The sequence below is a fragment of the Zootoca vivipara genome, chromosome 2 (assembly GCF_965207765.1).
Source record: "Zootoca vivipara chromosome 2, rZooViv2.hap1.1, whole genome shotgun sequence".
In the NCBI taxonomy this organism is placed as follows: Eukaryota; Metazoa; Chordata; class Lepidosauria; order Squamata; family Lacertidae; genus Zootoca; species Zootoca vivipara.
Window position 1 is genome coordinate 28,677,283 of NC_142584.1, and position 22,392 is coordinate 28,699,674.

Here is a 22,392-nt window from a genome sequence, read left to right on the forward strand (position 1 = left end):
GTTTAGAACTGTCATTGCTTGACAGAAGTATTGCTCTGTGTTATGTGTGACCATTTTTTCCTTTTAAGTGGTACATCCATGTCTCCCCACTTTCATAAATAAATCATTGACACCCCCCCCCTGTCCTTGAGAGAAGTTATCATGTTCCGGCCTCTCTGACCAAGGAACACAGTTAAAAAACACACAGTCCGCACACCAAGTCTCAGGCTGAGAAGCACAGAGTTTATTCTCCAGAGAAAAATGGGGCTGGGGAGTGGAATACACCCCTAGAGAGACTGAACATAATGCTCCCCATCTCCACACCTTCCAATAAGCAAGAACCAGGAAACCCAGCACATGTCTAGGAAGGATAAGACTCCTTAGGTGTCTTATCATATCTCCAAGCATGACCCTGGTCCATTGTATTTATTTCACCCACCCGCCAGGTTTGCTATTCCAAGTATTACCATATGAAGAGGCTGGAGGGGCAGAGTCTTGAAGGACAAAGGCTTTCTGTTGGAGCTGGGGAGGAGGAGGAGGAATAGATAATGTCTGAGGAGTTAGCTCCTGAGCACCTTGAACAAGTTACAAATAACAAGCAGCATATTTTGAAAGGATCATGAGGTATTCTACATAAAGCTTCCCAGAGGTTAAGTGCTTGTTACTAGAGCAAGTGTCATTAGCCGAAAAAACCCAAGACCACCAACAACCCAATACATTTTTTTTAAACCTCTTCTCTATATATGAAGACAGCACCTTTGAAGGAATGGGCAAGCAAATGTAGTTGAAACAGCAGGCCAGTTCTGACATATCTGGAAACCACGGTTTGATTCTAATTTGTCATTACTAAACAATACTCATAGAGCTAGAGCAGGGATGGAGAACCTGTGGACCTCTAGATGTTGCAGGATTACAACTCCCATCAGCCAGGGGGAGCATGGTGAACTCCCTGGCATGTGCAGTTAAAAGGGGCTGGGTAGCGGACAATGTGAAAGCCCTTCCTCTGCCCTGGAGAGTTGCTGTCAGTCATTGTTGGAAATAATACAGAGGTAGATGGGCAAGGAGTCTGGCCTGGTATAAGGCAGTTTCCTAAGTTTCTCTAGTAGCTGAGCTACACCAGACTTTTAATCTACATGGACATCCACTTCTGCCGGTAGCGGGAGAACGGCATATATATGTAGCCAATGTAAAAGTCCTAGCAAGAATAGGAGAAGGTGGAAGGAGGCAGAGACAAAAAATTTTTGAGAGATTTTATTTTACTACTATTGTGGGCAGCATGGTAAGGTTCAGCTGCCAAGGAAATTCAGGGTCCCCTATACAAAGTGAGACAAGCAGTGTGTGGGGAACAGTGGCAATCCAGTTTACAGTGAGGAGTAAAAACAAGGCTGCCATAGCCTGAAGTCCAGAATGCCTTGCAGACTGTACAGCAGCCACTATTCCATGAGAATGGGATACACAAAAACTGCCAGGGGGTCAAGTCCCTGGCCTATTAAATAAGAAGTGTGCCCATACCAGACTTTTAGAAGACATCTGAAGGCAGCCCTGTTTAGGGAAGCTTTTAATGTTTAATAGATTATTGTATTTTAATATTCTGTTGGCAGCCACCCAGAGTGGCTGGGGTATAAATAATAAATTATTATTATCATTATCATTAATGTCTACCAGCCTGATACAGCCACAGAAGACTGGGAGAGACCAGGTTAAAATCTCTGCTTGACATCGTGCTCCCCAGGTTACCTTGGGCCAGCCATTGTTTCTCAAGACAATGTACCTCACGAGCAGGGCTTTTTTTTCAGACAAAACTCTCTGGAACTCAGTTCCGGCACCTCTCAGGTAGGCACCATTGCCATTCTAAGAGAATGAGGAAGGTGTTCATGGTGAGTAACGGAACCTCTTTTTCTAGAAAAATAGCACTGTTCATGAAGTTGATGAAAGGATTAATAGGAAGGGTGTGCCCCGGAGGAAGAGAGGAGGATGTAAATAACAAAACACTGTAATCACAACTACAGGAGCGAAATCCCTCAAGGTCAGAAGTACACCCAGTCACCCACCCAGTGGAAAGTGCTGGTGACAGTGCCTCCTGCTCAGCCCCCAGAAATGCTGGTCCCTGCTACCCTTTAATTAATCACATCTGGAAGCTAAAACCCCGTTCTCCTGCAGCCGTGAAACCAGGCTAGGCCCCACCACAAAAAAATTGGCTTAAGCTACTGATTCCCCTGAAAGGGAAAAGGAAAATGTTGGCTAGGCAAGGCCCAGGCCTCCTCATTGCTTCTTGCTGCCAGGATTCTTTTTGCTGAATAAGCTGACCTTGTTGGCAGAGGAAGACTCCAGTTTCACTTTATCCATTAAGGTCTTCTTAACAGCGGCCGGGGAGACCGTCTCCTGGTCAGCCAAGCATTGTAATTCCCTGTTGGGGAAAGAGGGGAAAGCTTGTGAGCTGCTCAGGAGGCTCAGCTAAGGCAGGGCAGCTCTTAAGACTCCATGCCTGCATATACCTTGTCCTGATGCAGGATGCCTCCACAGCATTGATGAGGAGTGAACGGAAGCCACCGCTCTCCAAGAAGTGCAGGGCGTAGATGGTAGCACCCCCAGGGGAGCAAACATTGTCCTTCAGCTGCCCAGGGTGCTGCTCTGAATCCAACAGCATCTTGGCAGCTCCCTGAAGCATTGAGAAGATGAATCGAAAAGCTCATCAGAAATGGCAGCACTATGGAAATACTCAAGGCGATTTCAAAAACTATTCACAAGTATACAAACCAGAAGAATTGCAACACCTGCCTGCTTCCTCAAAACTGGAAGATGCTCAAAAGATTGCAAAGAAGCCTGACCTGCATTGCACAGGACTGAAGCCAACACTATCACAGACATACGCCGGACCTTTCCCACAGTGCCTCTGTTCCCTTCTTGAATTGCAATAGGAAGAGAAAAAAGCAATGTGGTGCAGGGTGCTTTCATAAATACTGCTTTTTGAGGTAAATGGAATAGAAGCGCTGGGAAATGTTTTCAACCAAATATTGAAAAGGCAGAGTGGACATAGTTTGAAGAAGCAGCAAACAAAGTGAAATACTGACCAGCAAAGCTTGAGCTCCCAGCCGGACGGCTAGCCTGCGAGGAAGGCCCATCTTCACACCTCCATCTGCCAGGGCATCCAGGGCTGTGAATGCCTAGGAGGACAGAAGTTACCACAAGAAAATAAAGACATGAAATGCAACCAGGGGGGCAGGGCGAAGAGACAGACTTTACCATCTAGCTTACAGGTGGACAATCCACAGGCTGCATGCAACCCTCAGAGGCCTGGAGTGCTGCCTGCCTTGGGTGCTCAAGGTGCCCCTCCACTGCCAAATTCCCCACTGCCTGTGGAATATGATTTGCTTGGGAAGAAAGGTGTGCAGGGATATCCTACCCTATGCTGCCCTAATACAACAACTGTGCTCCTTCAGCAGCTGATAGGATTGGCAGAGGGAGTACAAATTCTACAAGGAGGAAGCCACAGGGAAGGACAGCGTCCTCATGTAAACTGAGCATGTGTGTGAGGATGAGTGTGTGGGAGCATCTGATCTGGTCCATGACCACCCACCTACCATCGTAGTGTGGCCCCCAAAGTGGCCAAAAGGTTGCCCACCCACAAACACAGATTGTTTCTTAAGTGCCATCTTTCCTCTGCCAGAAAAAAGGAAGAAGCCAGGATAGACACTCTTAAGGAAAGCAAACCTCATATTCCTGAATTATCACACTTGCATAAACAAGTTTATTTTGGAGACAGCTCCCATCCAAACTGTGCCTGTGACTACTGAGACTATTTATCCACCAGGCACTCCCAAATGTTAACTGATTCTTGGTCTTGGTTTATCTTCAAATCCATTAAGCAACTGAAAAGTCCATGGCTCAGACGATGTTCTAGAGATTCAACATGCTGCTATAAATGCCTGATTAAAAAAAGGTAAAGGACCCCTGGACAGTTAAGTCCAGTTGAAATCGACCATGGGGTGTGGCACTCATCTCCGCTTTCAGGCCAAGGGAGCTGGCATTCATCTGGAGACAGCTTTTCCGGTTCACGTGGCCGCTTCTGGCACAACAGGACATCATGACGGAAGCCAGAGCATATGGAAACATTTACCTTCCCACCGCAGTAGTACCTATTTATCTACTCACGCTTGTATGCTTTCGAACTGCTATCTTGGCAGGAGCTGAGACAGAGCAATGAGAGCTCACCCCATCACGCGGATTCGAACTGCCTACCTTATGATTTGCAAGCCCAAGAGGCTCCGTGGCGTAAACCACAGTGCCATCCGCATACCAAATTAAAAAAAAGTACTGCAGGCTGATCTGCCTTCTGTGAAAATGTAAGGATACCACAAGCAGCATTTCTGCACTTAAAATTCCTCCTTGCCTAATAAGTTCTTTTTTGCTTCATACAGGGAAGAGATGGTGCTTACATAAGCAGGTCCACTGCCACTGAGTCCAGTGACAGCATCTATCAAGTCTTCTTCCACTTCAGTGCAGAAGCCCACACTAGCCATCAGTTGTTCCAAGAGCTTTCCATCCTCTATGTCAGCATGGGTCCCTGTAGCGTAGACAGTAGCTCCTTCTCTTACAATCACAGGTGTGTTGGTCATGCACCTGATCACTTTCGGGGTGGGGCAGAAGGCAGAAAGTTTCTTGAGATAAAAGAGAAATAGGAGAGACAAGTGAGCATATTTAACATACAGCTTGCATTCAAAATGAGCTCTTCTAGCAAAGGGCAGAGATAACCATTTTCAGGGTTCTATACATCACTGAAACCATCCTGTGTCTGTGATGTGGCAACGAAGTACTCTGCAATTGAGTTTGTCTGGGAAAGAAGCCTCTGCAGCCAATAGTACAATGGAGGTGTTTTAGTCTGCTTCTTTATTCTGTGGTTTGCTTTATATTCATTGGTGGTTTTTATTATTGTATTCATATGGGGATACAAGCAATGGCAGTCATAAACAGAGTCAGGCTCTCCAAGAAGCCTGGGGAGGCCTGGAACACTTCCAGCTTTTGAAGCCCCTCAGCCATAATAAACGCAGCCACAGGAAAAATGATGACACGTGATCATATGACAAAATCTGTATCAGTTAACAAAAAAAGTTGCATGTCTTTTACCAAATCACATCTCCCATTTGCTTAAATGATGACACGTGATAACAAAATAAGGCAGCAAAAGAAAAAAAAAGAGTGAAAGATTTTTAAAAACTCACTTTCATGCAATCTCAGTGCTGATGTTAAGCATATGACAAAATCTGTATCAGTTAACAAAAAAGTTGCATGTCTTTTACCAAATCACATCTCCCATTTGCTTAAATTTGCAGTTATAAACTTAGAGATTGTGTCATAATTTGATCCAATGAACATAAAAACAAGCTGCAAAACTTAACGGACACCAAAAAAATTAGCAGGTGTCTAAATCTGAATCCCCCTTTCAGCTTGAGGTCGCAGACCAAATGGTCCCCTTGCCCTCCCCCCTCCCACTGCTCAGAGTAGATCCACTGATATGGACTTTTAAACTTGCCTTGATTAATTTCTGTGGGTCTACTCTGAGCGTAACTTAGTTTAGTAACACCTACGGCGTATGGAATAGGTTTATTCACATTTTTGTACACCATCCCGGAATTCTTCAATAAAGGGCAGTTAAGCTTTGCTTTTTAAATCATGACTAAATAATAATTCAGCTAAGCTCACTACTAAGGAGTGACTCAGGCTAGCAGGAAAGTGCTTTAGCAGAAAGTAAGAAAGTAAAGCACAGGTAGATCCTCACCCCTGCCTTTTAGTTGACTGGAGCAAGTCACAGGATTGTGGCCATCAGTTTCTAGTCTGGTCTTCAGAAAAGAGTCCAGAGGCTGCCCTGTTCCTACACTCAGCCTCACCTGAAAAGACTTGCCAGAAAGGAAATGCTGTGAGTCTCTTACCTTTTCAATAGAGCTGATCGTGACCCCAGCAGCGCATGAGACCACAATGTGCCGATCCTCTATATCTGAGCCAATCTCATCCAGGATGAATGGAATTATGGGAGGTTTCACTGCCAGAAACAGGACGTCACTGTTTTTAACTGTCTCTTTGTTGCTTAGGGTGAAATTCACACCCATTTTCTGGAATATAGGAGTTGGAACAGGTGAAGCGCAACAAGAATAACAACAGTATTTAGACATGTGGAGTCAGGCTAGAATTGGGCAGAATCTAGTTTACTGAACATTTCAGAAATGGGGTGAACTAAGCACACATTCTGTCAGTCACCATCAAGGTCACAGGACTTTGTCCTTTACATATCAAACAGGCAGTGAATGTGGGAGGCAGAGACTAAACTGCACTACTGCTTGGGTTTTTCTGCCAATATGGACGGAGTGTCCTAAATAGACTCTCCTAGATGGGGTTGCACTCCCCATAGAAGATCAGGTACACAATTAGGAGATGCTCCTGGACTTTGTTTTATTCTTAAATACTCAGGAAACATTAGTGCCCAGTACATTTTATCAGCTTCATCTGGTTCACCTACTGCAGCCATGCCTGGATAAATGGACATGGCCTCAGTTACTTATGCCTAACTGCATCAAGACCAAGAGCTGCAATGTTCTCTATGTGAAGAGTTCAGAATCTGCAGTCAGCAAAAAAATTATCTGGCAGAATTTTGGCTGCTGTGTGACAATCAGAGCAAATCACACCAATACTATTAAATGCATGGGCATAGCAGCTTAAAGTGCTAAAGTGCTAAAGTGGCCACATGCACAAAGGACAGGGTGGCGGTTAAGAAATATCAGATTTTTTAGTTCCTGACACTTACCCTCAACCCTGATACAGTTGGGAGATCAGTGTCTGGCGAACTTGCTGTTATCTTGTGAGCAGCCAAAACTCCTAGAAAGAAAGAAAATGGTCAATTTTAGCTTTAACACAGCCTTCTGCCAACAGCTATTGAGCATTTTCTCCCTCTTCAGCATATCCCTTCCATTAGATTGTTAGCATGAAGAGCATTACCCTTCACGTTATGCAACCGTTAGTTGTGGGGTCTTATACCCCCCCCCACCTAAAGAATGGATACATATATCTAGAGGGTGGCATACCAACAGGCAAATGCCTAGATAATTTGCACATAGAATCACCACACTTAAGCCTACTTTTGCACAGTTGGCCTTTTTTTTGGTAACCAGTCTTATTACTTCATTCCTAATGACACTTGGCAAAAGGAGGCAGAATTTTTCTTCTCCATGTTAATCCTTTGGAGGCCTTTGAGAATCCCCACTGTAGGTTTTGATTGCAGGCAATGGTTGCTGCAACATGAACATTTAAAATGAATGGAGTAAATGCAAGGAAAACTGACAGTACACATCACCTACTCTTGTTTCTAAGCAGCTAGCACTTTTTAAACAATGCACATCCTTTACTGCAGAACAGGTTATTCCAGAGAGGCTGATAATTATCAGGAACACCATTATGGGCAGAATTTCATTAACTTACCATCCCAAAAATAAAGCGTAAGATTAAAGTTGGGTGTGTACCTGCCTTTTGCAGTATACTAACAAAAACAAGAAGGTCTGAGCACATAATGCCAGTGCTGGCCCGACTGCACTGGTTGCCAATTAGTTTTCAGGCCCAATTCAACATGCTTGTTTTGGCCTATAAAGCCTTAAACAGCTCAGGACTGCAATACCTCAATGGCAACCTCTCCCTATATGAACTGACCCAGAACCTAGTGATCATCATCTGAGGCTCTTCTTCAGGTGCCTCTTTCATGAGAGATCCAAAAGGCAGCAACACGAGAATGGGTCTTTTCTGCGGTAGCTCCCTGCTTGCTGACTGCTCTCCCCAGGGAGGCTCACCTGCTACCTTCATTACATACCTTCAGGTGTGAAGCAAAAACATTCCTCATCTCCCAGGACTTTGTTTAATTAACAAATCCATGGCCTTTTAAACTGTGGAGGGGGGGTATTGTTGTTGTTTGTTACTATACTATTATTTTGTGTTTTTATATTGTAAACCACTTTGTGATCATTGGATAATGGGTGTTATAGAGAGTTAATAAATAAAGCAAATAATACATAAAAGCACACCCCCACACCCAGGCCAGACACTTCTCTTGAACACAACACCTCACTCCAGATAAGGCTTGTGCCGTGACCATAGCTGCCAAGTTTTCGCTTTTCTCGCGAGGAAGCCTATTCAGCATAAGGGAAAATCCCTGTAAAAAAGGGATAACTTGGCAGCTATGGATGACAGGAGGAGAAATATGCATATTTAACATAGTTTCCATTTTTTTAAATCAGAACTATAAAGTTATATAAATAAGTAACTTTGATACCAAGAATCCAATTGAGACAGCAGTTTTGACTGTTTATTTCACGTTGTATCTTGTTTCAGGAAGCACTGGGGCCTGCCTACCTGCTGCCGTGAAACCCCTAGCCAGGGAGAAGGCAAGCTGCCCCGCGCCGATGAATCCCACACTCATGGTGTCAGTTGCCAGGAGGTGACCTAATGGATTCTTGGGGGTGAATAAGAAAGCGACAAATTAGAAGTTTCCCTGCCAGCGACCCAACTGTCTTCAGATCCTGCGCTGATTTAGGAAACTGGCCAGACCAGGTGGGACTCACGTATATCAGATATACAAAAATGCCAGGCGATTTCTATTCTATATCACTCGCCCTTCACTTGCCGCCACAACTCAGTTCACCCAATTCTTTCCTTCCTTCGGGCTCCACTTCGCCTACCACTTCCCCCCTTTGTCTCGCCAAGCCTCTTTCCCCTCCTTCCACCCGCTCCAAGTCTCGGTTTGATCCGTTCTGCGTTACCCACAGCCCTCGCCCCATCCCCTGCCTTTGCTTGGGATCAACCTTCTCCCCAGAGCACAAACCTGATAGCGCCCACGTGGCCCTTCGGGTGGGAGGAAAAAAAGAGCGGACGCGGCGTCGCGTGGCAAAGGGAACAGAGCGATAACACCTCGTCCAATCCGAGTGAAGGGGGTGCGGCGTCGCTGGGATCCCGTCGAATCAAATGCTGAGGAGGCGGGTCACCAGCTGCCTATTGGAGCAACCTTTGTTTGCGGTTGCATCAGTAGATGCTTTAACGGAAGCCGTGAGGGACCTATTCCACGGCTTGGTTTTCGGCGTACTGTAATTTCTCAGCAGGTAAACGTCCCATCTGGACGTTTCCGATGGCAAGCTATACGTACAACTTGAGACCGCGCTGACCCCTGGGAATCGTAGTCTTGGGGGAGCAGATTAAACGACGGTGTGATAATGTAGTTGCATCTTTCAAGTGCAGTTCGCAGACCCTCCAAGTGTCCTTATTTTCCAGGGGCGTCCCTGATTTTGATAAGCCGTCCCGGTTTCTGATTTGATCCCTACTTTTCCTTAGGAATGTCCCTATTTTCATTGGAGAAATGTTGGAGGGTATGAATTCGTGATTCTAAAACAAGTGTCTGCACTGAAAATTATTTAGAGATCAAGATTATTCGAGTTATAAACTTTGCTTTCTAACTGTAATTATTCAACTGTGATTATTTAGTGAAGTGCACTTCCTATATGCTCAGAGGTGCCCTGAAAGCAGTAAGCCACACTAGAGCCCTTTAGAACTACCGATGCACTGCTTTTCCACAACCAGCTGGAAGCAGGTCTATAACTGGTTGGTTCCATTCAGCATTTGAAAAACAGTAGTGTTGCTTTATCCTATATAATCCTGCAGGAATCATGTAGGTCCTACCATGGGACAGAGGGAGGCATCTGCCTCAGATAGTGGAGGGCAAAATTCCTCTCTATTGGAGGACAGAGTTAGTGTGCCACAGTCTTTTCCCTAACCTGACTTGCTCCCCTCATACTGTGACACAAGAAAAAAAAACATTGGGAGAGGGGACAGAAGAGGCACAGTACATTTTAGGTACTGAGTTTTTAGGAGTGAGTTTTGTCCACATGTTAAGATCTCTGAAGAAAAATAACTAGATTAAGAACAAGAGTCCAGCAACGGGGAGAGGGTGCAAGCCACCCCTGCTTTCAGGTGTCCTGAAGGACAGTGTTGAAATAATATCTGTTCCTATTCAAGTCATTTTTTGTGCTTGGAATGAGGAGCAGGGGTGGGTGGGTTCTCTTTTGCCTCAGGCAGCAAAATGTCTTGTGTATGTCCTGCATCTAATGTACAATCTCACAGAAAAGCCAAACTGGAGCAAATCATTACTGCATCTGACATAGAAATCCCAAACATATTTTTTTTTAACCTTTCCTTATTTTTCTGTTTGGTTTGCATACGTGCTTTAGTATACACACAACACACATACACACACACACACAAAGGAAAGCACAACATGTCAAAAAGTACCGGTAACTGGAGATAGCGCTGTGTTGCATGACATTGTGGTGGGTGGACAAGATGACCCTTCCAGCTCTGATACTATGACATGTAATACCAAAGGGGCAAGTGGCTCATTTTGTACTTTGTTCATTTCTTGTCTTGATAACCAATGTAGATCTTTCAACACTACTGTAATATGTGTAAAAGTGGGTGTTCCATTAAGCACCCTAGCAGCTGATCTGAACTTGGCACTAGCTGAATCAAACAAGACTAGCCCCTCATGCAGTGCCTTACAGTACAGTCATACCTCGGGATGCGTTCGCTGCGGGTTTCGTACTTTTGGGTTAAGTACTCAGTGGACGGAGTAAACACTTCCGGGTTCTGCCGCGCGCGCATGCGCAGAAGCGTTCTGCACGCATGCGCAGAAGCGCTCTATCGGCACTTCGTGCATGCACTAAAACGCCGCTCGGGTTGAGTACTTTTCGGGGTGCGAACGGCACACCGGAACAGAATGTGTACTCAAGCCGAGGTACCACTGTAGTCTAATCATGTGGTTACCAATGTATGGAGCAGAGTGACATACGCAATATGGTGGTTGCTATGTTAAATATACATAATTCTCGTAGAACACAGAAGTTGACAGATACATCCTGTCATATTGCTGCAGAGCTGTCAGAAGCTGTAGATGTCAAAACTATTATATATACAAACAAATGAGAAGCCTACTCTTTGTATTGGGCTAAAACAGAGATAGAGCTAAATACGTAGATTCACAGGTGACTGAAATGTTGTGTCAAGCATTTAATGTGATTTTAAATCCCCTAGTTGCATTCTGTTTTGCGTGTTTAAAAAATGGATGTCCTAATACTGTGTCTTGTGCTATTAGAAGCTATCCTGGCAAACTGAAAGATGAGGTATAAATGTCTTAAATAAACATTGCAATCCCATTGCCTTCATTCACAAGTGCTGTGAGAAATGTTATTTGCTTCTGCTAATTCCTTCAATCATTTGCCAGGCCTAGCTTTTATTTTGCATCATATCAAAATTGTCGTTGATAGTAGGAACTAAGGAATTAATTTCTCATAAACAAATGTATTTGTGTGAGTTTGTTGGTGAGAGGAAGTAGGCAGTATGTAAGATCCTTCTAACCCTTGGATCCTGCAAGTGTTAAAATTTAAGTCAGGCTAGCTTCCTGTGTTGATGTGATAGCCTGAGTGATGGGCCATAAAGGGAAGCAAAGGAAAGGTCCTCTGTGTGAGATGGTAAATGGGTGGGGCACCTCCCCCAGCTCACAGTTTGTTAGAAGGACAAAGCAAGAGTTTAGAGTTGTGTTTGCAGTGATATGACCTAGCAGCAAAACAGCAAGCAGAGAGAAAGAGCCATGCCAGATCACCGCTGTGGATATGGGAGAAACAATACACTTTGAGGGTATTAATGCTGTGAATCCCTCCATCGTAGACTCAGGTTGTATATATGTATAAATAAACCATGTATCCTAAAGACACCACAGTCTCCGCTGTGCCTCATTTCCAAAAGGAAATACAAACCCTGGGTAAGTGCCTGGAACCCCAGGAATCTCACACTGCTCAGAGATTGGGGTGACATGCAACAATATGAATGGAATGGCCTATCCAAAGAAGCTGGGGTTTGTTTTTTAATTGGCCAGCTTATTGTGTTGCCTAAAAACAACAACCCCTGAGATTGAAAATACCGTAGATTCCATTTGTGATTCAGGTCTGGGGGCTTATGTAAAATAAGAACTTGCCAGTTGTAGATATTTGGAGTTATGCAGTGAAGGCAATACAGCCTCCAAAGAAACCCTCTGTACCTTTCATTGGATTTACCAGTTGAGTAGTCCCAGTTTAAGACTCCGCTCTCCATGTGTTCACATGCCTCAAATTCCATCAATGCTTTTCCTCATTTAATCTCCTGGAATCTTCTGAGTTGAATGTCAGTGTCTTCTAATGCAGTTCCATGCAGTAAGATTGATGAGACCTTTTAAATGGGGCAGCTCTCAGCTGCAAAAGTCAGACGTGTTCATGCTTTGTAATGCTCATTCAGTCTTCCAGTCCCATAGAGCACACTACTTCCAAACTTAGGCAATGATTTGAAGCAATAAATAATTATTTCAGGCATTTTGTGAAATAAATTTTACTCTGCTCATGACTGACTATAGTTAAAATTGTAGGTACAAATGCACTGTATATACATCAATGGAGAGATTTATTGTGAACTAAATGCATGAACACAAATGCATTTAGTGTGCATTTGTGCACACTAAATGCATGCTCTGGATTCCTTCTCTCTGTTACATGCAGGCGAGAAATTCCAGGGATTGTATTTCAGGATTTATTTTATTTTACATTAGCAGTCACATACCAGGTGTTGCTTGGGAATTCTAAGAATCTAAGAAACAATTTCAGTTTTGAGAGGTTTAGTCTGCCATCTTTATTGAAAATTACATCTAATTGTATATAAATACGGACAAAAAATCCCGCTCCTTGCTCTGCAAAATACAAGATTTGGTTATTATCAGTGCAGTTTTGAAAGGCTGATTCCACCATCTTGATTCAAAACGGTATCCAAACATAGATGACAACTTGCTCCTTGCAATTATTAACTTTCATAACTATATAGCATACCTTTCCTTTTCCTTTTTTTATTTTATTTTGTTCAATTAAACTGTCCTTTAACAAAAAACAAAAAAACAAACAAAACCACCTGCTCCTTGATCTCAGGAACCACCATGCAAAAATTGGTTGCGATGTTTTAAGAGGCGTGCAAATGCATAATGAACAATTTACCAAAATATATAGTAGATAAGAACACTAAGAAAACTCTTTCGTGTTATTAGCTCCTACTGATGACAGACAAACCAATAATCCAAAATAATCTGGCTTCTCCCTCAACTGTTATTAGCTGCTATCCCATCAGGAGTGTCTCTTCCATCTACTCTGCTTAAAGACCAGCTTCACCAAGCTCAATGGTCATCACCAGCCATTTCATCAGCCTTTAGGAAACAGACAGACAGAGATTGGACTGCAGACCTCTCTGTCCATTCTGCCGAAAAACTCCTCTTATTAGCTCCTCTTCTTGAAACATTTTCATTCCAGCTGGTTGTTACAAGAACTCTGTACCTAAGAAATCGTGTCTCAGCTTTCTGTTTTCCTCCTCCCTCTCAATACGTTTTCCTTTTCCTCCTGTGTTTTAGTTTGGATTGTAAGCCTGAAGCCCTGAACATTTCTTATTGCTGGCATTTGTTAGCTGAAGAGGCACATTGAAATGCTTTAAATAAATAAATATTGAATCCTGTTTCTGTCTTCTAAGCTAAGGTTACCAGATACTTTTCAATGAATCCGGGGACACTTTTCAACATCCTACTACAGTAAATAGATGGATTTTGTCAGGGGACTGATTTGTATATCCAGGGACTGTCCCCAGGAAGTGGAAACGTCTGGTATCCTTATTCTAAGCTACCCTACCCACTTTCATGTTATCTGCAAATGTGATTAGGATCCCCTCCACTGAGTCCAAATAGTGTATAAATATGTTAAACAACAGAACCCTGTGGCACTAGACTTGTCACATTGATTAACACTGCAAATCCACTTAACACTAGCATTTTCTAACCCACATTTTATCTGCCTGGCAGCAAGAATATGAATTGTCAAAATTCCTGCTGAAATCAATATAGTATTATGTCCACAGTATTCCCTCTGATCTACCAGTCTAGAGGTGCTATCAAAAAAAGAGAGATAAGGTTATTCAAATAATCAATAGTATTTGATAACTGCCATCCAATGGCATTTTGTATTTAACTGCATTTCATAGTTTGGATGCAATGGAAATTAAAATTTGATATTTTACAGCTGACTTTATATGCATTCATAGCAGAGAATTGATACCAGGGTTTGTTTGTTGGTTAGATCACTTATATAGTTTTAATGTTAATGACTGTATAGATTTTAACATCTGTTTACCAAATTAGGTTTTTCTAACAAATTTGTAAATGGTGTACATGTGCAAGTATTGAATTCTGGATTTTAATTTGTACTGTTACTGCTTACTGCCAAACAAATACATTTACTTATCCTGTCAATATAGTAAAATTATGTTTGATTATATTTGCTGAATCAAATGCAACAATGTATTTGACAGCTGACAACTAAAAAAAGATTTCACATTTGACAACTGCCAAAATCAAAGCAAACCATAGATAGCAAGTCCCAAGTGCTCATATGTCTACTTTTGAAATCAAAAGTCATATCCAATTATTTAATTTTAATTTATAAGTCAAAATTCTGCCATCAAAATTTAAATGAGATAATTTCACATTTTGGCACATTTCAGATCTTTGTGAATATTAATTTTAGTAGTGTATGTATATATGCTAAAATTAATATTCACAGGGATGAACAGAGAGGGGTGAGTTCATAGCACATTATTGCATGCGTGTGGTTTTCTTACATGGAAATTATATCCATGTAGGAAATCAAAATGAGGGAAGCAAGCAACGGTTGCAAATTCCCTGCAAATGGTCACCACCAGGGTTTGAATGGTAGGATCTGTTGTGACGTGGGGTTTGTGATTTCAGCTCTCTTGACAAAACATGCTGGAGACAGTTCTCTAGTAACAGCTCTTTATTAAAGTGAACAAGACTGAAGACTGAGGAGAGGAAAGCTACATTTATAGGGACAGGGGACTAGCTAGGAAGGGATACATTTTGGAGGGAACAATATCAAGCAATCACAGTGCTGCCTTTTGGAGGAAACCAATAAGACAGAGGATCCAAATACAGCAGCTTAAATGAACCAATAGTAGCTGTACCCTCTGGAACCAAAAGGCAGTTACTTTATCCTAATGCAAATACAGACAATAATAATACAGATATAAAATCCTTTGACTCAATACACAACACCCCTCCCCCCCTAGTGAGCACAGCAGACGTAATCCCTCAGGTACTGTGGGGTCCTACAACTTCTACCTGATCTCCTGACAACAGGTGTTGCAGGTTCTGGATTGGGTGTTACCTGTGGTGGAGGGGCTGCTATAGGGGTTTCATCAGGAACAGATGGAGTCCCAGACATCTCAGGGTCCCCGACCTGTACCTCGTCATCATGAGGACTAGCAGACCCTGGTTCATTTGCTGAAGCCCCTGGTGACTGTACCTCTGGACCATTTTCACTCTGGTCTTGCAGCTGTGCGTCATTAGCCAGGGATGAATTATCTGACTCCTCCCTGCTGAGCGCCCGGCGCCTCAGCTGATCTATATGTCTCTTCCAAACTTGCCCATTTTCCAAGGTCACATAATAGGACACAGGTCCACTAGCCCGGGTGATCACACCGGCCACCCACCGCGGACCTCGTGAATAGTTCCTCACCCAGACCAGATCTTCAGGGGCGAGATACCTTGTTGTGTCAGTCTCAGCCTGGGGGGTTGCTCTTGAATTACGGTTTGGCATTTTATCTGGGTGGACATAATCCAGCACCGTTACCAGTCTTCTACCTAAGAGCAGCTCGGCTGGCGACTTGCCCGTCGCAGTACACGGCGTCGCATGCTGCAAAAATAACATTCGCGCAATGCGAGCCGACCAGTTACCCTCCATTAAGCGCGCAATGGATTCTTTGGCTGTTCTTACCATGCGCTCAGCCTGCCCATTGGAGGATGGGTGAAAGGGCGCGGATGTGACCCCTCTTATAAAGTTATCAGCCAAGAATGCCCTGAATTCTTGGGATACAAAAGCTGCCCCATTATCTGATACAATGGTCTCAGGTAACCCGTGGGTAGCAAACAGCTGCCTCAACACCTTGATTACGGCAGCTGATGCCATGCTAGGGACCATCGCCACTTCTAACCATTTGGAATATGCATCAACGATAACCAAAAAGACCTTCCCTTGGAATGGCCCAGCAAAATCTATGTGCAGCCGGCTCCAGGGAGTCCTGGACTGCTCCCACCAGTGGACTGGTGCTCTGGCCACTTCTGGCCACACCTCTTGGCATGCCTTGCATGTTCGTACCCATTGTTCTATGTTCTGGTCCATTCCAGGCCACCACACATAACATCGGGCTAGCGACTTCATCCTGACCATTCCCGGGTGTCCCATGTGAAGCGTCTCAAGAACCCTGTTTCTCAGTGGTGCTGGGATTATCACCCTATCTCCCCATAGGAGACAACCCTTATGCATGGACAATTCGTGCTGCCTTGTCGCATAAGGCCTGAATTTTTCTTCATGCGGACCACCTGGCCACCCCCTCCCCACCCAAGTGAGCACACGGGAGAGAACAGCATCTTTCCTAGTTTTCTCAGCTATATCCGTAGCTGTTACAGGAGCCCCCGGAAGTGTTTCTAGCATCATAATGTGCTCCGCCGGAGCAGGATCCTCATTGCTTCCGCCAGGAAGGGGCAATCGACTCAGCGCATCAGCATGGCACAACTGTTTCCCCGGCACATGGGTCAAGGTGTACTGGAACCCATTCAGGAATATTGACCAACGCAACATTCTGGGGGAGAGAATTTGTGGCGTTTGTTTGTTTGGGTTGAACAACCCTAACAGTGGTTTGTGGTCCGTTTCAATGGAGAAATGGCGACCGTACAAATAATCATAGAACCTTTTGATTCCGGACACAATAGCCAGTGCCTCTTTATCAATTTGAGCATAGTTGCGCTCTGTGGGCGACAACGTACGGGAATAGAAAGAGATGGGCTTTTCCGACCCATCCGGTTCCCTATGACTCAGCACAGCCCCCAGACCGTATTGAGAGGCATCACATGCCAGGACCAGCGGCTTTGACTCATCATAATGAGCAAGGACGCTCCTGCTACTCAGCATTCCTCGCAAGGAGTCAAAAGCCTTCTGCTGCTCCCGCCCCCATCGCCACACATTCTTTTTCTGCAATAGTCTATGTAATGGTTCAGCTACCGAAGCTTTCTGGGGTAAGAACGAATGATAAAAGTTAATAAGTCCCAGGAATGACTGCAACTCCGTCTTGTTCTGTGGTCGTGGTGCCTCGATGATGGCCTTAATCTTAGCATCTGTGGGGTGGATGCCTGATGCATCAATTTTAAACCCCAAGAAATCCACAGTTGGCACCCCAAAACTGCATTTTTCTTTTTTCAGTTGCAACCCCACCTCCTTGAACTTGAGCAACACTGCACGGACACGCGCAACCAGTTCCTGTGGGTCTTTTCCAGCAATCAAAACATCATCAAAAAATGGCAAGACCCCCGGCAGACCTCTTAACAGGCGTTCCATGAGCCCTTGAAAAATCCCTGGGGCCACACAAACTCCGAACTGTAATCTGTTAACTCTGAACGCCCCTTTATGTGTGACAATAGTCTGTGCTTCCGCTGATTGTGGGGTTACTGGCAGCTGTTGGTAAGCTTGTGCCAGGTCAATTTTGGCGAACACCTTGCCCCCAGCCAGTTTAGCCAACAGATGTGATACGACTGGAATGGGGTATGAGTTTCCCCTGAGTGCCTTATTGATAGTACATTTGTAATCTGCACATATCCTGACTTCCCCATTTGCTTTAAGGGGTGTGACGATTGGAGTCTCCCACTTAGCAGAGTCCACGGGTGAGAGAACTCCCTGCTTGACCAATTTATCCAGCTCTGCCTCGATCTTGGGTTGCAGTGCAAATGGCACTCGCCTTGGTTTGAGTCGGATTGGAGCCACCCCGGGGTCCAACTCGAAGTCAACTGGGGGCCCTTTATAACAACCCAGTTTTCCATTAAAGAGACCAGCAAATTCCTTGCATAATACCTCACTCATCTCAGGGCAGGTTTGGATTGAATTAAGCCCTGAGATACTCAGTCCCAGGGCAGGGAACCAGTCAGTGCCCAGGAGACTGGGGCGACTGCCCTTCGCAATCACCAGTTTGAGTACAGCCTGTTTGTCCCGGAACTGTACTCTCACGGCACACATTCCCATAACATGGATGCGGCCTGCTGAGTACGACTGCAAGGTTGCCGGAAAGGGCTCCAGAGGGGGCAACTTACCCCTGGGGAAGAATGTCTTCGCGGTCTGGTCCGACACGATGGTGAATGCGGATCCGGAGTCCACCTCCATGTCGCACTGCTGACCCTCAATCTTCACCTTGACGTGTGCCTTGCCTTGCGCTGGAAACTGCACGGCCCTCCCGTTGATCTCCGTTACGTAGTGGCAGTCCTTTAGAAAACGAGTTGCTGTGGGCGGTCTGCGATGCTCCAGTCTAGGTGCTCCTGTCGCTCCCGACGCCGCCAATCTACAGACCCTGGCGATGTGACCCGTCTTTCCGCACGTCCGGCAGATAGCATCCCTGAAACGACAACTCTTCCTTTCATGGTTTCCGCCACAACCTGGGCAACTGCCTCGGCGATCTCTGTGCACTGTGCAGGCCTGACGCACCGACTCGACCCCACGGACTGGGCTCTGGCTCGGAGTAGCCTCTAGCTCGTCCATGGCATGCGCAACTTCTATCTGTGGCTTAGTGGCCTTGCGACTGGCATCAAGCTCCTCTCTTTCATAATTCTCCGTGGCGGTGGCCTCTTTCAAGGCTGAAGCAAGGGTAACCTCTTCTTTAGCCACGATGCGTCTTCTGGCTTTCTTGCTGCTCAGACCACCAATAAACCGATCCAGGAGAGTCTCTTCCAGATTTTGGAAGCCGCAGTGCTGAGCGAGCTTCCGGAGTTCAGCCAGAAATGTGGATACAGACTCCCCAGCATGCTGCTGCCTCTTATGGAACTCCATCCGCCGGGCCATCTTGGTCTCAGTAGGCGCCAAGTGGCTTGTTAGGCAGGCAAGAATATCTTTGAGAGATGTCTCACTCAGCTTCGCTGGAGCAAGTAATGCCTTGGCCAGCTTGAAGGTCTCGGGCCCACAGTAGCTCAGGAATGTGGCCCTTCTTTTGCTGGCATCGGTGATCCCTTGAGCCACTGCAAAGAACTCGAAGCGTTCGACGTAGTCTTCCCAGGTGTGGGGCTCTGATGGCTGGAAGGGCTCCAATACCCTTGGACTCTCCATTGTCCTAGCGGGCAGGGTCGTCTTCTCAGCTGGCCAGTGAGTCTTGTTCTCAGCTGCAATCCGGACTCTGAGGCAGGGTTGTGTTTAACCGCTCCTCAGCATTCCGGATCCCACCTTCGTCGCCAGTTGTTGTGACGTGGGGTTTGTGATTTCAGCTCTCTTGACAAAACATGCTGGAGACAGTTCTCTAGTAACAGCTCTTTATTAAAGTGAACAAGACTGAAGACTGAGGAGAGGAAAGCTACATTTATAGGGACAGGGGACTAGCTAGGAAGGGATACATTTTGGAGGGAACAATATCAAGCAATCACAGTGCTGCCTTTTGGAGGAAACCAATAAGACAGAGGATCCAAATACAGCAGCTTAAATGAACCAATAGTAGCTGTACCCTCTGGAACCAAAAGGCAGTTACTTTATCCTAATGCAAATACAGACAATAATAATACAGATATAAAATCCTTTGACTCAATACACAACAGGATCCACTGTCCTGGTATACCGTAACTCAAGTCCAAATCATTGTAAACAGGTAGCTTATTTTAATATGTGCTGCCAAATGTGTTAGTAGTCAAATTCTTTTACAACCTGCTGTTGTGTGTTGCAAAATGAATCCATGCAGAGTGAGTTCCTAACATTACAAACCAATCTAGGATTCATTAACCACACTTGGAGGAGTACTGACACTCAACCAGTGAGGAGGTACTATGAGCGGTTCAGTTCTACTTTCAGAGCACACAAGCTACAATTGTAGTTTGAGTTTAAGCTCATTTGAGAGGGGCCTTTTCCAGCTGTTGATTCATAACATTCCTGACGTGCTTCTTCTGCATTTTGTTTGATTTTTTTAAAAAATTGCCTTGGAATCCTGCTGGTGTTAAACAGTATTCACTTTGAGGAATGCATGTGGCATAGCTCCAACTGTCAATGACACTTTTAAAGGGTGGAAAGATTTAAAGTGCATAGCAGGTGTGAGGAAAGGCTACTGTCAAAGTTGTGGTTTTATTTATAACTTGTGCATAATAAGAAACACATTCAGCATTTTGCATTTAATGTATTTACAGGTATTTATTTAATAGGATTTATACACTCTTTAATAATCAAACCCACTACACAGTTAATATACAGGTAGAGAGGTTATGATATGATAATTTCCATTTTGGAGATCTTGGCATCTTCAATCAGCTTCCTCCCAGAGCAATGGTGTTTTTTAAAAGTATCTTTTATGTTCAAGAGGCCCGGAAATACACTATTAATTGCAGTTTTTATGGGTTTCTAGCACACTCTAAGGCAGAAGTACATGTATTGGAGACATGGAAGCAGTTCTGAAAATGGCACCGTCAGACCCCTCTAATGTGTCATTGTAATGCTTGGTCTGTGAAATATAATCTTTTATTGTTTATGGGTTTTACCAGTTTTATATTTACAGATCATATTTTCATGCTTACACAATAATTCACATAGACGTCCCCACCCAGCTTTCCATGGCAGTTCAGATACATCTTATCATCATCATCATCCCTGGTACTTCTCTTCCCCATCAATGACAGCTAAGGATGTGAAGCAGAGGCAGGAAAAGGTACGCTATAAAGAGATTCTGTCCAGGGCAAGCATGACTACATGTTTGGAAGGACCAGGTGAGAACTACTCTCCAGTAACATGGACTTCTGCTCTAAGTGCATCCAAAACTCACAGCCTGCCTTCATCCATTGCCAATTCACATGGGCAGATTAAATTAGCCAGTACAGGCAGCGCCCCCCCTTACACGTGTCCAATATGTATATACACGTACATTGCACTGAACCCGGAAGTGACCCAGAAGTGTCATAAAGACGTCACTAAAGGGATGGAACGGGGGCAGAATTGGATGTTTGCAGGCTTTTTCAATGGGTTTCAGTTATATGTGATTTCACCGACACGCAAGGTGCCTTGGAATGTAACCCCTGTAAACGGGGGACTGCCTAATATGAGCATTTTCTACCACCTTCCTGTTTAGTACTAATGTACCTAGCAGAATATGGAAAACTATAGGAAAGTAATTGGATTAAATCCCAGTGCAATTTTTTGTTTTGTTTTTGCTGATCATACACAATGGAACTGCTTAGCTCCATCCTTCTCACTCTCTGTGGAAGTGATTCATGATGATTCTCACTCTTTCTGCAGGAGCAGAGGAAAGCCCTAGGAGTTTATTTGCCTTAGTCATTAATTAGGTTTCTAATTAAATCAAGAACTAATTAAAGCTAATTAATAGAAACTTAATTAAAACTTGGGAAATGGGGGTTAGCACCAAGGAGAGTTCCCCGTCCCATATTTTATGTAGCTGATCTATGTCCCCAATGGCCACTTGTGCTACACAAATTGAGAGAACGCAGCAAACATCTCATCATCCTTTGACCTCTATCCCAACTATATTGCTAGCCTGCCTGAACTGTGTTTAGGATGTTTGCTACAGGATCACAAAACTAACCAAAATCCTGTGTAAAAATGTGCAGGAAGAATGAGGCTATCCTGTGCTGAGCAGGGGGTCAGGCTAGGTGACATTCAACATCCTTGCCGTAATTTTCTATTGATAGTTTTGACTTCCAGATGGGTATTTTTTGTAATGTTTTGGAACCACAATTTCAATATTAATGTTCTACCTTACGTTGCTTTCAAACTGCTGAAGTAGTGTTACTTTATGCTCTGTGGGTTTCTTCTGTTTATTAATAAATTATTTTGGTGTTTGTCAACTGTAGCTGATAGGGGAAAGAAGAAGCATCGGAGAAGAAGCACAAGGTTTTGTGGCAAGAGGAGAGTAACTAGAAGCAGGGGTGAATTTAGCTTCTGGCAAAGTACGGTAGCCATTTGCCAGCTATAGAATGCGCACACACAGGTTTTATTTTTTGCCAAGATTTATACTTGTGGAAGGAAGGAAGCTTGACACATTCAATTTGGGGAGATGGAAATTAATGGAAGGATGGGATGCTCTGCAATGAAATGTTCCTCATCTCCAGAATAATTTTATCATGCATTCAGATCCTGATTTGGGTCTCGTATTTTTCCTGGTGTTGGCCTCAAACGTACATACGCGCAACACACACACACACACACACACACCAGAGTAAGCAGAACTAGAAAATTGGTTGCC

At 44.3% G+C, this 22,392-nt stretch overlaps 2 protein-coding genes across 2 annotated transcripts in view; one reads left to right on the plus strand and one right to left on the minus strand.

Moving 5' to 3' along the window:
* Positions 1-202: 202 nt before the first annotated feature.
* On the minus strand, positions 203-8,870 carry PYCR1 (pyrroline-5-carboxylate reductase 1). Its single transcript, XM_035104283.3, has 8 exons — positions 8,837-8,870; positions 8,368-8,467; positions 6,776-6,846; positions 5,907-6,086; positions 4,416-4,637; positions 3,051-3,143; positions 2,475-2,638; positions 203-2,386 (listed from the first exon to the last, which is right to left on the minus strand). The coding sequence occupies exons 2-8, from the start codon at positions 8,432-8,434 to the stop codon at positions 2,242-2,244; spliced, it is 942 nt and encodes a 313-aa protein (XP_034960174.1). The 5' UTR covers positions 8,435-8,467; positions 8,837-8,870; the 3' UTR covers positions 203-2,241.
* The window catches only part of ASPSCR1 (ASPSCR1 tether for SLC2A4, UBX domain containing), a 119,319-nt gene continuing 105,352 nt past the window's right edge, over positions 8,426-22,392 (plus strand). The window contains exon 1 of the mRNA XM_035104278.3: positions 8,426-8,565. The gene's annotated coding sequence lies outside the window, so the exon portion shown is untranslated. The remainder of the gene's footprint in view (positions 8,566-22,392) is intronic.

What these genes read in the sequence shown, in the direction of transcription:
- PYCR1 (XM_035104283.3), bottom strand. Translation starts at nt 8,434, where the DNA reads ATGAGTGTGGGATTCATCGGCGCGGGGCAGCTTGCCTTCTCCCTGGCT. An exon ending in CGATCAGCTCTATTGAAAAG is followed by an intron (nt 4,638 to 5,906) that starts GTAAGAGACTCA and finishes TTTTATCTCAAG; the next exon opens with AAACTTTCTGCCTTCTGCCC. An exon ending in GCATCCTGCATCAGGACAAG is followed by an intron (nt 2,387 to 2,474) that starts GTATATGCAGGC and finishes TTTCCCCAACAG; the next exon opens with GGAATTACAATGCTTGGCTG.